At 36.5% G+C, this 18,088-nt stretch overlaps 1 protein-coding gene across 2 annotated transcripts; it reads left to right on the top strand.

Moving 5' to 3' along the window:
- The first annotated feature begins 82 nt into the window (after window positions 1-82).
- LOC121410963 (dipeptidyl peptidase 1-like) lies at window positions 83-13,563 on the top strand. 2 transcript variants are annotated; one of them, XM_041603373.1, is made up of 7 exons: window positions 83-317; window positions 3,434-3,501; window positions 4,402-4,571; window positions 4,978-5,105; window positions 6,029-6,196; window positions 7,070-7,317; window positions 8,008-9,215. In XM_041603373.1, exons 1-7 carry the CDS (start codon window positions 226-228, stop codon window positions 8,517-8,519), a joined length of 1,386 nt encoding a protein of 461 aa, XP_041459307.1. In that variant the 5' UTR covers window positions 83-225; the 3' UTR covers window positions 8,520-9,215. The 2 variants fall into 2 exon arrangements, with proteins under 2 accessions (XP_041459307.1, XP_041459308.1); XM_041603374.1 differs by lacking the exons at window positions 7,070-7,317; window positions 8,008-9,215 and adding exons at window positions 11,303-11,550; window positions 12,460-13,563 and having other exon boundaries at window positions 88-317.
- The last annotated feature ends 4,525 nt before the right edge of the window (window positions 13,564-18,088 follow it).

Genomic DNA, 18,088 nt, shown 5'->3' with positions numbered 1-18,088 from the left:
TTCCAAGACCTAATGAAATAGTAGGAGTGTTTCCCCCGCGCGGTGTCATATGATCATGTCACCTGACACAATGTCTCGTGACATGTACTGTGGCTGCAGCTACATTTGCAGTTAGCCACTGACACTGTGCGTGAATCTCATGCTCAGCCGAAATCTTTTAACTTGCCTTATTCCTATTTCCACTTGAATTTCCTCTTAAAGAAAGGAAAAATACGGGATTCAGACATGAGGGATTTTGCTGTAATCTTGCTCTTGGCGACTACAGTGCCTGTTTTTGTCGTTGGCGATACGCCAGCAAATTGTACTTACGAAGACGTCGCCGGGGAGCGCGTTTCCGTTTTACACCCTGGCGAAGGCATTTTCCGGAAAAGTAGCCAAAAAGCGACTAGTGAAGAGTCTACGTCTACGTTTGTTTACATTATCAGCTGGGCGCGCGATCCAAAGTCCGCACGAAGTTATCCGCAGAACATGCCGTATATACTTTCCAGGTTCAATACGAATGTTTGCCTTGATCATTTGCCTTGCCGATTTTCTGATGTCTGTCTTTCTCTCTATCTGTCTATATATCTATCTCTCAAATTCTATCTCTATCTATCTATGTAACTGCAGTATCTATCTATCTAATAATCTTCTCTGTCTCTCTCATTCTTTATCTAACATCTATCTATCTCAAATTCTCTATCTCTCTCTATCCATCCATCTGTCTGTCTTTCTCTATTTCTCTCTCTCTCTACCTACCTATGTAACTACAGTATCTATCTGTTAATTTGTCGCTCTTCTCTCTCATTCTTGATCTATCTGACATCTATCTATCTCTCAAATTCTCCAGCTCTCTCTCTATCCATCTGTCTGTCTTTCTTCTATCTATTTATCTATCTATCTATGAAACTACAGTATCGGTTAATTTGTCTATCTTCTCTGTTTCTCTCATTCTTTATCTATCTAACATCTATTTATCTCTCAAATTCTCTATCTCTCTCCCTCCCTCTATCTATCCATCTGTCTGTCTTTCTCTATTTCTCTCTATTTATCTATCTATTTTTATAACTTCAGTATCTATCTGTTAATTTGTTAATAATCTTCTCTGTCTCTCTCACTTTTAAATCTATTTAACATCTATCTCTCAAATTCTCTATCCATCTATCTATCCATCTGTCTGTCTTTCTCTCTGTCTCTCCATCTCTATTTCTATCTATCTGTCTGTCTTTCTTGTCTCTATTTCTATATCTATCTTTCGGTCGGGTCTTTCGGCAGCTTCTAAGTGTATCAATCCCGGGTATCAATCCATCAAACTTTTTTTTAATTATGTGTTTTCTTGAATTTACAAATATAAATATAATATTTGGCCAATAGTAAAAGGTAAGTAACAAATCTATCCGTTGATACACCAAACAATTTTTGAAAATTAGTGAGATTGAAATCTGAAATATGTTTTTTTATCGTAGTCAATAGAAGATTCCAAATTGGGGTTACCTTATCACAGTCACAGAACAGATGAATTATTGATTCCTCTTCATTATCACAAAAGAAATTGGCTTTATGTACCTTTTCCCACAAAGTGGGTACAGGGATTGATAGGCATTCATTCCAGTAGTTGTACCGTCTATCTGGAAGATATTGCACATTCAAAATTTTATAGGCATAACATGGTACTTTTTCGCAGTAATCAGTTTAGTAATCAAAATATCATGAACGTGTACATTAGTCAAAACTGTTCTATTAAACCACTCCATTGGAATATTTTTCATTAAAAAATTGTATTTTCTCCTATCAGACACAGGAATATCAAAATCTAAAATAAGTTCTTCAAACAGTTTATGTCCAGGATGAGGTGGATTCAATAAGTCTGAAATTACAACAACATTCTTCTCATGCCAAGATTCATAATAGAAGTATTTTTTGGATTTTGATCGAATTAATCTATTAAACCATAAGAATTGGCAATGCCCCATCTCAGAAAATTTACAATGAAATGATTCTATGGAAGCATATTCTCTGAAATAATACCATGAACGAAGCGAATCTGCAATTTGGGAATTACCTAAAGATTGTAAAACGGTTTCTGGGGCATATGATTTCCACAAAATATTAGGATCACTATGAAATTTTTCTAGAGCTGAGATTTCAATTGATTTCCAAACAGACTCAAAATTATCATCAAGTAGGTGTTTGACCCATGTCATTTTTTGGGATAGAGCAAAGGAATAAGGATCAATCATCTTTAGTCCACACTGAGTATAATCATTACACATAAATGATCTCTTAACCCTATCATTACCACCACTCCAAATAAATTTAAAGAACAGACTATTAAGTTCCTTAAAAAATGACTGTGGTATCTTTATACTGAGAACAGAAAAAAGATATAACAATTGAGGGAGGATAAGAGATTTGATTACACATATCTTACCAATCAGCGAAAGATTTCTCATTCGCCAGCAATTTATTGATTGGGTCATTCTTTTTAATTTTTCTTTGTAGTTCAAATCAAATATCAACCCCAAATTCATAGAAAAGTTGACACCTAAAGATTTAAAACTTGTTGATTTCCATGTAATTCCATGATTACTTAACGGAAAATCTTGACAACCTCTCTTGGAACCAATCCAAATTGCTTCTGTTTTAGTTAAATTCAATTTACAACCAGAAATTTTACCAAACTTATTCAAAATATCCAACAAAATGTTAAATGAATCTCTAGCCCCGTCTACAAAACAAACCGAATCATCTGCAAATAATGATATTTTTACCTCTTGATTCTTGACCTTAATACCTTTAACCTGATTATTCTGTCGAATAGAAATAGCCAATATCTCAATAACTAGTAGGAACAGGTAAGGAGAGATAGGGCACCCCTGAAATATACCTCTTTGCATTGAGATTCGATCAGTCAAGGAACCATTATTCAAAACATATGTCTGTCTGTTTGAATACAGAGTTTTTATCCAGTCAATAAACTTAGAGCCAAAATTAAAATGTTTTAAAGTTCGGAAAAGGAAGTTATGATTAACACTATCAAAAGCTTTTTCAATATCAAGTAATATTACTGCTCCAGGAATGTCATTTGTCTGTGTATATTCAATGTCAATCCGTCAAACTTCAATTTGTCTTTCCATTATAAGTATCTGTTTATTTTGATTTTGTCTGTCATTCTATTCATTTAGTTAATAATTTATTTTTAGAAAAAAAAAACAACTATCATAAACACGCGACTGCAAAAGCATGTTCGGATTTCACTCCTCACTGCCGCTCTCTCCGTACATGAAGTGCCGAGGAACTCTGTGCTCTGATCACTGTGCAAATTGCATGCGGTGGTGGACTCGCCTGTGTCGCACGCTGCATGCAACCAGCGACGTGTGTAGACTCTTTACTAGTCGCTTTTTGGCTACTTTTCCGGAAAATGCCTTCGCCAGGGTGTAAAACGGAAACGCGCCGCCGGGGAATGGGTTTTCGAGGTCAGCGGCTATGGCGGTGACAACAAAATTGATTGCACAAAGCCAGGTAAAATTGTTGTTTTTGATATGCCATGAAATAGTATAATGTTTCATTTTAAACAAAGAATCGACATCAGAAATAAACACACATGAATCATTCATGATTTTTTTTTTTTTTAAAACTCTGACTGCACGTGAGATGATCATGATGATTGAAAGGGGATTGAAAGTCTGTAAAAAGTATGAGATACCCTTGGCTTGCTTTTGTTGACATGATCTGAGCACCGCTGGATCTGAGTGATCATAGACATGTCATAGGATCATTATGTGCAGACTCATTTTAATTTGTATATAGCATGACATGCTTATTTATATTTTTGTTAAAAACAGAAGTCATTTGGAAAAAGGGCTGTCTTTTATTAATCATTTTGATTATATTAAAGCCAATAAATGTTTGTATTTTTTAATTTTGTACTATATCATCATCTTATGAAGATAGTATTTCCAGATTGATGTAGAGATTTATTCATTTCAGTAGATGTTTGATCATAGGGTTAGAAAAAGCTATGGTCATCGCCCTATTTCTAATTTGAAAATGTATAAAAGAATATATTGTAAAGATTAATTTTGCATTATCTGTAACACAGATGTCCATTGTCTTACACTAATTCATTGTAGGATAAAATGTTCACTTTTTATATTTTTCAGACATTTAGTAAATACTTCTTTGAATAATTTGAATACTTCTTGAGTTTTTGTAGGGAATTGGTACTTTATGACTTCGAATTTAAAACTTTCAATGGGAGACTTACATTTAGTCTGATTACTCTGATGCACATTTCACATGGAAGTTTATCCTTATTTAATTTCTGAATTCTTTTTTTTTAAGAATTAAGAAATTCATTAGTGCAATTAATCTGGAAATACAATTCAATTTGAATGTTTATTTCACTTCTTCATTGAATAGGTCCTGTTACATATAAGTTGCATGTGCAGTTGCTTTTCCCTGATGTGGCAGTGGATCTAGAATATGGCACCAAAGGATTCTGGACACTAATCTACAACCAGGGTTTTGAGGTTGTGCTCAACAATAGGAAGTACTTTGCTTTCTCAGAATACACTCAGAATGGAAGTCAGGTAAGTTTATTGCCTGTCCTTTCACCACAACCCGCCCCTCCTCCATCACATACTCTCTGTATGTGACCAAAGTCTGCCTTTTTATATTATTCATTACACAATTTTATTTTACATGTGTATTTTCATTTTCCATTTTGTTATGAAAACTAATACAGTAGATCACTTACATGCATGTGGTTTTTAAATTCTATTTATTAATTTTGTTTGTTATTTACTCTAATTGTTCCTTTACTTGAAATTTGTTTTATCCATCATAGATTTTCAACAAGAAAATGCATATAGTACAAGAAATCATGTAATCTATCAATAGATATGCATTGCTTGCCTTGTGGTATTTCTGTGACTGATATTTATTTTGATCCTGTTTTATTTCAAAGTTTTGACCATATGTGTGATATTTTAACAGGTCACCATGAACTGCTCTCAGACCTTACCAGGTTGGTCACATAATACCATGGGAACTGACTGGGCCTGCTATGTAGGCAGGAAAGTAGGTCCATCAAAGGTATATCAACACACTGTCAGTATAGAAAGGTAAGGTGGGAATCAAACACACAACCCTCTGATTACAATGCAAGAGTCAGAACCGTTGGAGACAGTTCTGTTTTTGGCAAAGAAAATGGGTGTTGATGCACTATTATCAAACAGAATGTAGAGCTAGGAACTAGTGACAAGTTATTAATTCATCTTCATTTTGCATGAAATATATGTTGAGGAATAAAGTGAACACTACATAAAATATAGAAATCATATTTCTCATAACAGGTAAATAAGCTGAATTTTCAAAAGTTCATGTACTTCATTTATAAGTTAGAAAATAAATTCCATTGTAAACATGAGGAAATCTCATAAGCATTAAGAAGACATTATCAATTCCAAATACCCATACATTTTGTGATTTGCAATTTCATGTAATTACTCCTTCTCTTTTTTATTACTTTTATTTTCCTTAAACTTGCCAAAAACATAATTCTAAGATTTTCTGCTTCTACTCAAGCTTGAGGTCAGTCTTCTTTATAATCTCAGGGTTTTGCATAAGCTTTTTCAAAATTAAAAGTTTATATAAACTAGGTCATTGATGGTAGAATTTTATTTTATCATCATTAACTCTGTTGCCTTTCATTTCTGATTATACCCACTGCATTAATTTCATGGATTAGATAGTAAAAATATCAAGTATAGACCTTGAAGTCTTAGTAATAATCACCTTGATGGTGCTCAAAGTCCTAGTTAATGAGAGCAATTTACAAATGCATATATAAAGACATATACATCTCCAGACAGATATTTGGAGTTGATTTTAAATTTTCCATTTTGCATGAAAGTTGTCATGATAATTCCCTTATGTGCTAGTACCCCTCCTTTCCTCTATTTTTCCTACGAGGAAAATTTTTCTAGATGATGACGAAGAAATGGGAGTCAGAATCACTTCACCATAACAGATTTATTTCTTACAGGCATCAGTACTTCAGCCAGAAGATATACCAGAATGATATGAAGATGGTGGAAAAGATCAACAGAGTTCAGAAATCCTGGAAGGCAACAGTCTATCCCGAGCATGAGAGGTATACAGTGGAAGACATGCAGAGGAGAGCAGGTGCCATGAATGGTTTAGGAACTTTCAGGTAATTACTTTCATTAACACCTTATGTGATTACATGTAAGTTTGGTGTTGACAGCTGGTTTGGTGTTTGGCCAATTTTCACAGTGGTTAAAGCACCAAACTTGAGTGAGGTTGGTAAAGGGACTGATGGTCATGAAACATGCAAGGTGTTGAGCTGCCAGTAATGTGATTGATATATTGTAAACTCATATTTGCTGTAAGGACTAGGTTAGGCATCCTGGTGTGCACTCTCAACAAACACACACACACCCTCCTGCACACACAGAAACCCCAGCACCAACACCAAACTTACTACTTCTCACCGTCTAAAGGATGTGAATGGAATCTTCTTGGAATTATAGTATTATCGCTTATCAGCTGGAACTCTGAAAGCATACATGTATCTTCTTGATATATCTAAAAGTTGTATTTGGTCTGATAGCTTTTGGATGAGTCCATAAGATTGAATTATTTCCCCTTTTTATACATTTTATATGGCTCAGGTGTTCAATCTAAAGGGGTGGATTAATAATCCATTCGCTTGATTAAAATTTGTCTTGATATGCTCTTTGAAAGATGCTTTGCTTGCTGCCAAATTATAATTGCATATATATGCCTCTTATTTATGGAAATTGGAAATTAAAGAGTTATTCATTTAAGTATGAACATTAAAGTTTAATAACATGCAAATGTTTGTCAAGTGTACTCATTGAAGTGTTCTTTGTGAAACATAATGGAAAATATCCCCCTTGAGTAAAATAAAATGCAAAATGAAAGGTGCTTGCATATAGCGTGGGATGATATCATTAAATTAAAAGGAACAAATTTAAATGAGTCTTCAAAGCATGTAGCACATTCCAAGTAAGACTAGATAACCCTCCTGTATTCGCATCAGACCAACTCCAGCCACTGTTACTGACCAGGCAAAGAGGGCAGCATCCACATTGCCACTAGGGTTTGACTGGCGGAATGTGGACGGCCAGAACTTTGTCTCTCCTATTCGCAATCAGGCGTCTTGTGGCAGCTGCTATGCATTTGGTTCCCTGGCCATGCTGGAGTCTAGATTACGTATAGCGACCAACAACAGCATACAGCTGGTCTTCTCAACGCAGGATGTAGTATCTTGCAGCGAGTATTCACAAGGTAGGTTTCTTCATTGTCATTTATCTGGATTATTTTCACTGATTTTCATTCTGTGGTGGCTTTCCATTGTAAGTATTCTTAGTTAGGGCATAGATCAAGAAGAGGACTTTCACTCCCATTTCTGAAATGATGGATCCCCTGTCCCCAGAACAAACTTGCTGCATTCTTTATCATATATAGTATATACATGTATGTCACATTTAAAGTTAAAAGAGATATTTCATCAAGATTTGTTTTGGATGTATTACTTGATAGGTGATTAAAAAGAATGTTATCATTTTATTTACCATTATTACACCTTCACACTGGTGTGGTTAAAATGAGATGGGTTTGGACTACCTTGTTGAAAAGTGCTTCTGTACAAAACACTTTGTTTGGCACTCCAGTAAATGTATTTTGATCATTATACTGATTGCATCTTTTACTTTATTGGTTATGAACTATATAGGTGTTTACTCTTCAACATATACTTGGTAATACATAGGTTTATTTTTTTATGGTTTCAAGTTCTTGTTGTAGGCTTACCCATTTTTATTCTTATGACATAATCCATACATTTTCATCAAAATCATTAATTAATTAATTTATGTACATTTTGCGAACACTAATTCCAGAATCTAAGAATCAGATTGTTATGGTAATATGAAATAAAAAATGATACTCTTGTCATTTATTATCAAATTTTTGCAGGTTGCAATGGGGGATTCCCATATCTTGTCGCTGGAAAGTATGCAGAAGACTTTGGTGTAGTAGAGGAATCATGCTATCCGTACAAAGGAAGCGACATCTCTTGCTCCAAGGAGAAATCCGGCTGCCGTCGATATTATGCCACCAATTACAACTATGTGGGTGGTTTCTATGGTGGATGCAATGAGGAACTGATGAAAGCTCAACTTGTCAAGAATGGCCCCTTGGCAGTTAGTTTCATGGTTTACGATGACTTCATGCAATACAGTGGTGGAATATACCACCACACCGGTATCAAGAATAAAAACCTAAAATTCAACCCTTTTGAGATTACCAACCATGTTGTCCTGGTTGTAGGTTATGGTGCTGATGAGGGATCAGGGGAGAAGTTTTGGATTGTCAAGAACAGCTGGGGTAAAGACTGGGGTGAAGAGGGATATTTTAGAATCAGACGGGGAACGGATGAATGCGGGATTGAGAGTATTGCAGTAGAGTCCTTTCCTATCTATCCATAGGAAACTGACCATGATAGTTTAGATTATATGAACAAAATTTTGCATTTTTGTCATTATCACTGGTGGCAGAATAAGATAACAATTTCAATTGTTGAAAATATCCAAAGAGGTTCTAACAGGTGTTCAAAGTGCAATTTTGATGATGAGAAATTTTGAAATTCTTTAATTTATAAATCATTATATGTCGATTGTAGAAAGTATGCAAAGAGGTTCTGACATGTATTCAAAATGCTGCTGTGATGATGAAAACAAATTTTATTAGTCATAAAAATTTTCATCTCATGTTATGTGCTTTCCTTTTTGAAGAAGTCAATTTGACCAAGTACTATTTCACGAACTATTTAATCTGCCACAATCACTGCTCACTTGCCATAGAAATTCCAAGATTAGTAGTACCTGGAGAAATGAGATCTCATCTTAGATCTTATCTTTACCTTACATTACCGTCTTGTCTCCTGTCTGCCCATAGCTTTGAAAACAAGATGTATATGTGATGTCTTGCTATTCAATTTAGGATGATATAATTGATTGTCCCCCTGACCAATTAGGATGCTGTTCAATCTCTGCCTCTGTCCATAGGATTATGAATATATGTGTCCTGTTAATATTGAAGTATGTATTTCAAAGCCATTGGATAAGAGGAGGACAGTCCACCACAACACAACCAAAGAGTAGAAAGATTAATTTTAGTGCTAAGAGTTAAACAAAAAGAGGAAGATTGATGAAAAATCAAATTTTCAAAAGGTTAATATATCTATCATCTGTAAGAATTTCAGGATCAGACATGATTTAGAATTTTAATGTAACCAAAAATGGCAAACCAGTTTGAATCATGAGGTGAAACTCACAAAATTTTCTCTTCTTATTTATCAAGATAGCTTTTAAAGTACTGTACCTGAAAATCTTGTAATGCTAGAAAGCCACCAAGTTTCAGCTTAACCCAGATATCTCTTCATAGTGGTTTATATAGAGAGTTTTTGTTCAATCTTGTAATTACATGCTGCTTTGTCTGTATGATTACTTTCACTCTTGAGGGAAGTTGATTCATGGTTGTGTTTTTCTTCACTTATTTTGGATATTAAATATGTCTGACTTTTTCACATTTCCATAGACATTCCCGAATGCTTTCTTTGTCAAGACAAGGCAAGCTATATATAATTTCAAAGCTACAAACTTGTTCCAACTCATCTAAATACAAAGTTCTGGCTTAGGAATTTCATAGTGGAGGGTCACTTATGTATCCCACCGCTGCCACCATTAAAGTTTTATGTAAAAATAATAATAATAATAATAATAGGCATTTATATAGCGCCATCTATCTAGAAATATTCTATTCCGAGGCTCGTTGTTATTATTACCCCAGCTTTAGCTCGAGCTGCCTCTCAGCGCTCATGCATTCAAGGAATTAATCGTACCGGTAAAATAATTTGGGTTTACGATAGGGTGTCGTCCTAGACCTACTTGATTGAACTTGCCATAAAATAATTAAAAATCCTCAAAATTTGTGTTTATATGTGTGCATTGCTGTAGTGCTATAGTCTGTATTCAGGATTATTGGATTAATAAAAGCCCCCCCCCCCCCCTGAAAAATTACGAAACCATTTTTGATGAAAAGATGGTAATAATAGTTACTATAATGTATATGATCAATAATTTTCTGGTTATTCCCCCTTGGTGTAACTGTGATGTTTATTTGTGGTTCTTTTAGAGTTTAAGTATGAAATATTGTGCAAAATGAATAAATCATTTATGGTGAGCTGCTGCAGTAGCAGTTATATGAAGGTGCCATGAGTCTGATCATGGTTGTAATGCTCATTAACATATTTTTTTTAATTCAGTATTGTAAATGGTGATCATGGAGATTGGCAGTACATACTTCTGACAAGTATATTTTTCATATTAAAGAATGCCAGTCACTCAGCCATTTTCCCCCCATATTTTCCATATTTCAAAGTCTTTCCTCCATGTGCTTGTTTCAGCATAAGCCAAATATGGTCAGCTAGTATTATGCTATGTTTTTTTTCATACCAATGAACAAAACTTTGTATTTTTATATCAGAATAAATTGCTAAATTGAACTTGATTAGAAATCTTACTGTCTTGTGTATGTATATTTCATTTGGGTGGATTGAACAAATAATATAATATGACTTAGAAAATAGATAAATATAGAAAATATAGTGGACAGAGTGATATACATTTGAAATATACTTTATTATCTATACATTCTTTTTTTATTATCAAGAATTCAAGCAGGATTACCAAAGATGTATTGCAGTATACATAAAATAAAAACAATATATATTACAATGCAAGAACGAAAAGATAAGATGAGATGTATTAAACAAAGAGGAAAGAGATACAGAGAGAGGGGGGCTGAAGGATGTAGAGATTCTGCAAGGTTTACTTTTTAGGACCAACACAAGCCCCAATATGAATCACATGGTGTATCATGAAGCCTCTACACTGCAGCTTCTGAACTTGTGCATCCTCTTTCTCTAGTCAAATGATTTGTTATTGTAGTATTATTTAGCTCCCATGGTGAGTGTCATATGTGTTGGTAGATCATCATGTATCATCTCGCTGATGCACATCTGTAAGATCCCAAACATAAACTAGACTGGCTTGACACAAACATTCAAGCTTTTTGGAAGATATATGCTCACGTAGTTAGTTCAGTTACTCTCCATCTGGTATGTCTAGTCTTGTTGGTAGGTTTCACAGTATTACAAAACCTTTATAATCAATCATTTTCTCTTTCTTTTTTTTCATTATCATAATAGACCTCATCCTTCACCTGTCACATCTGAAACATCCAAGGCAGCATTCTCACTGCCAGATTCATTTGACTGGAGGGATGTAGATGGGCAGAACTTTGTATCACCAGTCAGAAATCAGGCTCAGTGTGGAAGTTGCTTCTCCTTTGCTGCGTTGGCAATGTTGGAAGCCAGACTGCGCATAGCAACCAACAACACGGTTCAGAAGGTGTTTGCTCCTCAGGATGTGGTGGCCTGCAGTGAATATGCACAGGGTAAGTAATACCAAGAGAAGATTTCAAATGTTACCCTTATCATGCATTCCCTTTGTCACATAAGCTTTATAATGGACTAAGAAACTTTACATGTACATGTATCTATGTATGTATATGCTCTTCCAATGTTGCAAGGCAAATTTTGTACATTTGTTTCATTGAAAATATTTGTATTCAATCTAGTATCTTATCAAAGCATTTTTTTTAAAGACATTACACAGTCTTTGGAATGGTCTCTTCTTTGGAACAAGGTCTCTGTTTTGGGTTGCCTTTGCTAATGAGTGATGATATCAAATATTTTTAGAGAGGATGGGTTTCAAAACTTGCCTGCTGGTACTTGCGTATATATACATCCATGTAACTTGACATTATTTTAATTTTTTTTATTGAATAAATATGATACTTGATCTGAATGTAGTCAGAATACTGGTAATTTTTTTTACTTTCAAAATGAAAAAAAAGTTTTGAGTCCATTATCAGAGCTGCCAAGTAGTACGGATTTTCAGTATTTAGTATTGAAAAATAAGAAGAATACTGATGGTTTCATGCAAAATACTGATTTTTAAAGTTTCCGTTTTATGTGTTGTCTTATGGTATTTCATTGAAAATACTGATGTCCTCATCAAAATACTGATTTTCAGCTTTAAAAATACTAAAATGTTCTTTTTTTAGGTTGGCAGCTCTGCATTATGAGACTGAATACATATCATATTGCATAGTACATAGTCTATACTAATTCAACCTACTTTCACCACCCCCCCCCCTCCCTAATGGGCCATTAGGCAGTAAAACTAAAAGAGCATAATATGTAGCACGATCCCCAAAGTGTAGATTGATTGTTTTGTTTGAAATCTGTGTTTTGGGGGTATGTGTAATAAAATTATAACATCCTTGTTTTTTCTTCCACAGGATGTAATGGAGGATTTCCCTATTTGATAGCTGGTAAGTATGCTGAGGATTTTGGTGTGGTAGAGGAGTCCTGTTACCCATACCAAGGAGTGGATACAGAATGCAGCAAGGAAAAGGCAGGCTGCCGTCGATACTACGCCACTGACTACCAATACATCGGAGGATTCTATGGGGCCTGCAATGAAGAGCTCATGCGCCTCGCCCTGGTCAAGAATGGTCCGATCGCAGTTGGGTTTGAGGTCTACAGTGATTTCATGAGCTACAAAGGGGGTGTCTATCACCACACGGGGATCAAGAATTCTCTGCTGGGATTCAACCCCTTTGAGCTGACCAACCATGCCGTGCTGGTGGTTGGGTATGGAGTGGATGAGGCTTCTGGGTTGAGCTTCTGGACTGTAAAGAACAGCTGGGGTACAGGATGGGGTGAAGATGGTTACTTTAAGATCCAAAGGGGTAATGATGAGTGTGGTATTGAGAGCATGGCCATGCAGTCATTTCCTGTCTTTCCATAGCTTCCTTTTTCCATCATGAATTTAACTTAAAGGTATACAAAAAGATATTTTTCTACATATCAGCAATATTGAAAGCTGATATGTTAAAAGTCGTTCTCTTATTTTGTCATAAATTTCACTATATATCTGTATCTTTGTCTCTCCTTTCTAGTCATCAATGAAGTAAAAGTTACCCCGGTACCGTAACTTGTCTAAAGGCATTTCATGTCAATCTTGTCTTTCTATAAAATTCCTTTGAATGAAAAACATATATTTTTATATATCATTGATATTGTGTGTGAGTCAAATGAAAGAATGCTATTTATTCATGATAAATAGTATTTTCAGTAGTATGATCTCTTTCTTTTTTTTCTCTGTCTCTCACTCTTTCTATCTCTCATCTCAAGCCCTCACTTTGGCTTCATTATCGTCAAACTGACCTGCATACATATTTTATTAGCCATCTCTAGACCATTTCTAATTGATGAAATTGAGAGTGAATGTTTCGATTTATAACTAAATATGACTTTTAGGGAAGTTCCAAGATAGGAGTTTTGCACATCCTGATCTGCACATGTTTGATGCTATGCACATTGACATGACAAGGACTTAACAGGTGATTGATCTGCTTGTAAAGTGATATGTATGTGATATTACTGCTAATCTGTTATGATTGACATAAAAAATAGATTAGCATGATTAAGTGTATGGGTCACCTTTTGCCTATTTTGCTGATGTAATGGTACCAAAGCAACTCTGAATAGCTTGGTGAAGATTAAATGGATTTCATTATAACTGTTGAACATCATTAGTATGTCTGAAAGCCTTGAAGTGAAAAGCATTCAATTCTGTTGAAAGGACAATGTTACCAAACACCTGTGCCAAAAATCTAACATGATGAGTATGTTTAAGAATATTATATCCACCAAATATAATGTATGTAAGAATCACACTCTTATGCCCATGAATATTTAATATTTTCCTTGTCAAATACTTTTTCACCACCAAGTGATAACAAGTGTATTTTGTTGCTGATTTATTGTTGAAGAAAATAATTATAAGTGATCCACAGATGATAATGTGGTTTTCTCAGTCAAATTCCTCTGTGATAAATATGTAAATTTATATAATTATTGAATGAATGAATGAATGAAGAAATTTGACTCAAGATCTCTCTCTTGCCTATCCAAATATTCATGATGTGATGTAATATGTGTTTGTTTGAATTATACTCCTATAATATTGCTGCAATTTCCTATTTTTCACATATTAAGAAATTATAATTTTCTTTTATTCTGAAACATGAATACTCTCATAACTTTGCATAATTTGTTGGTTTAAAAATCAGTTTGCAAGGAAGCATGATTTTGAGGTTGCTCTTGTATCTACATTTCGTATTTTTGATGATTTGTGTTTGTGTAATGTTTATTATAAGCTTCATGCCAAAGACCATTTTATCAAACATTGAAAACAATATGCTTACAATGAAGCCTGCACATTCTGAACAAACAAAACAATGGAATTGTAAAACACAGTGTAAACCCTGACAAGCCCGTCCAATCCTTTCTTTGATCAAAATGTTATGGTTCAACTGCATCTTATTCCTGTTTTTGTCAGTCTCATTAACCCTGTTGACTACTTGATACTTTAATTCCCATTGATTTCTATAGAGACCACCATCCATGCTGTTTCAGTAGGCAACAGGTCGACTTGTCCATTTATCTTTAGCCCAATTGATGTAATGTGTTTCTTGTTTGTCAGCATATGTATTTTCCCGGGGGGGGGGGGGGGGCCACTTACATTGACGAATGGATACCATGCGCGACCAAAAAAACATGTAAAAAGGATTCTATTTCACGATAGGGCATGTTAGGTACGTAACGTGATAAGGGTGTCAAAAACACAAATATAATGAAAAAAGGGTATCTATTTCGGTAGGAAAGCTACGTGTTTAGGGTCAAATTTGTGGGGATGATAAAAAAAATGTTTTATAAAGGATGTCCTTTATGCCCCAACACTACGTGTTTGGAGTCCGATTTTTGCGAGGTGTGGAAAGTGGGGCCGTATACTAAACCAAAATTAATGATGTGTAAAGGTAAAACCGACGATCGACGGGCCTGTGATATAACAATAAAATATCGCTATAGTTGTTTAGGAGTTCATTTCAGGGAATACTTGCCAAAAGTATCATTTTGTTTCCAATACTTGTTAAGGGTATGGTTTCACACGCCAATACTTGTTTAGGGGTGCATTTTCAGAATATGGAAAATACGTGTTTAGGGTGCTTTTCGAGACCCCATGGTCGCGCATGGTATCCACTTGTGAATGGAAGTGCCCCCCCCCCCCCGGGTATTTTCAGATCATATCCATCTTGCCAATGTAGTTTTTACCACTCCCCTGTCCCTGCTCAGAGAGTTCCAGTGCTACTGCCCCAATATACTTGTAGCAGTAGCAGAATCAGGTATTTGTCTCTCACCTTTTCTTTGTTTCATCTTAATTGATTGAATTAGGTGTATCACATTATCTATGTAACAGTACTTAACTGTAAACATACTGTAACGCTCCCCACTCTCAAATCTCGCCAAATCAATCTTCTCCGTGTGCTCCAATGTAGCTCTCACTGAACTCACGTATACGTCAATCACACACCATTGATTCACGCTAAAATAAGAATCCTTCTGTCATCAGTTTTCATTCACATTAACACAATTTATTTAGTAAGTATTCCATAATCCAATCATGAACAATAATAACTGATTATATAGGTCAATTTACCGATTAATAAGGATTACTATTCTTGTATCTCCCCCGATCTTCTATCTGTTTTCCGTTCGTTCTTCTCTTCTGCCCTGCGCCCTCTACGTTAGAACCTTCAGGCGCTACAATACCCTCTTCTTAGAATGAAACGTCCTCGTTTCGAATTAAAACATAACCAAGGTTCAATATTTGCAAAACACATCTAGAGCGATGTTAAATTTACATTAAAACAACAACAACAACAACAAAGTTCGCTTTAAAAGATTTCAATAGAAACGCGATGGCGTCTTTCGCAGGCGTTTACTACGGCGTGGTAGCATCTGGTTGCCGGTTCTCTGCTCCTTCGCACGAGGTGGTTCCTGGTCAGATGTGGATGTTTCTTTGCTCTTGGATGTAGCGGCCACTTCTGAGTAGAGTCGCTTCTTCCTTCTTGTTCCTATCTCTGCAGTATGATCTGTATCTGTTGGACAGTCATGCTCTTTGCTAGCTCCAGTTTCTACAGAACTTTCTTCCTGTGATTGAGCATCTTGCTGTGTCTGCGGGTGTTCCTCTGGGGATGCGTCGACTGTGGCTGAAGATAAAGACTTGTCATCGATCTTCTTCAAAGCCCAGTTCGGCACGGGGGCTCCAACATACGTCTTTAAGCGGTTGAAATGAACAACCTTTGGCTTTGATTTAGACGTTTCCTGAATCCGATAGGTCACATCACTGAGAGCATCAATGACAAAGAATGGACCGGTCCAACTCCTCTGTAGCTTGGGAGAAATTCCTTTCTTCCGCCTTTTAGTGTGAAGCCACACCGCATCTCCCTGTTGATAACCTTCCCCTGCCTTGTGAGTGTCATAAGTACGCTTGTTCCGGTCTGTGTTAACCCTCAAGCGCTCTCTTGTCAACTGGTGGGTGCAATTCATGCGGTCCTGCAGTTGCTCTGTGAACTCAGGGTAACTAGATTCTGGAGTCCCAGAGCTTCCAATCAGCAGATCCACTGGAAGTATCATCTGCCTACCCATCATCAGCTCACTAGGAGTGTAACCAGTAGCTTCGTGTTGAGACGAGCGGTATGCCATCATGACCAGAGGTAAACATTCGTCCCAGTCCTTTTGATGATCAGCAACAGCCTTGGCCAATAAATCCTCCAAGGTCCGGTTGAAACGTTCAACCATTCCGTTACTCTGAGGATGAAATGCTGTAGTTCTGGTCTTTGAACATCCCAAGATCTCACAAACACTTTGGAAAAGAGCTGCCTCGAAATTCCGACCTTGATCAGTATGAAGTTCCAATGGCACACCGTATCTGCAGACAAATTCTTCCACAAAGATTCGTGCAACTGTTGCTGCTTCTTGGTTCGGCATTGCAAAAGACTCAGTCCACTTGGTGAAGTAGTCACAGATTACGAGCACGTATTTGTTGCCTCGATCTGACTGTGGAAGGGGTCCCATGATGTCCATTGATACACGCTCCATTGGAGCACCGACGTTGTTGTTGTATACCTGGAGTGGGGCTCGAGGGCGCCGAGATGGGTTCTTCCTGGACTCACATGTGTGGCAAAGTTTGCACCATAGTTCAACATCCATACTAAGTTGAGGCCAATAGCAACGCCGTCGAATTCTTTCAATTGTCCGTTTGCTACCCATATGACCTGCAACCTTGGATTCATGGCACTCTGCAAAGACTTTCTTGCGCAATGCAACAGGTAGAACCAATTGAAGAGAGATTTCCTTTCCGTTGAGGGATTCCCATCGACGATACAGGACGTCCTCTTCCAACTGTAGCCTTTCCCACTGACTCCAAAGAGACTTTACTTTGGGGGCTAAGGGGTGCTACCTCTCGCCATGAGGGACGTGTCCCCTTTTTCTTCCATTGGATGATTTGATCTAACTCGGGGTCCTGGCCCTGTACATCTCTCAAATAGGACTTTGTCCACAAGGGATCTTCCTGTTCATTTGATGGGGCGTCAATGTTACCTTTTGTCAGCTGTACTGCCTCCTGGGTTCCTAAGGTAGCGACGTGGATCACTCCAGCTTCAGGACAATCATCTTCGGTATTAGTGCCGACAGATAAGACTTCCTTCAAGTTAGATGTTTTTATGGTGTCGTTTTCTTCCAGTCTTTGACAATGTGGACAGTCCTGACAGGGTCTCCTCGAAAGCGCATCTGCATTTCCATGAATGCGACCTGCCCTGTGTTGTATGTCCATGTCATAGGTACCAAGAAGCTCCAACCACCGTGCTACCTGACCAACAGGATTGCGGAAGTTTAACAGCCACTTCAATGCTCCATGATCTGACCGCACTGTGAATTTCCTTCCATAGAGGTAGTGATGAAATTGTTTCACTCCTTCCACAACAGCAAGTAATTCCTTCCTTGTGACACAATAACGCC

Source organism: Lytechinus variegatus, chromosome 3 (genome assembly GCF_018143015.1).
Source record: "Lytechinus variegatus isolate NC3 chromosome 3, Lvar_3.0, whole genome shotgun sequence".
Lineage (NCBI taxonomy): Eukaryota > Metazoa > Echinodermata > Echinoidea > Temnopleuroida > Toxopneustidae > Lytechinus > Lytechinus variegatus.
The sequence above is the reverse complement of the archived record's forward strand: the minus strand, read 5'-3'. Positions and strand labels throughout refer to the sequence as shown.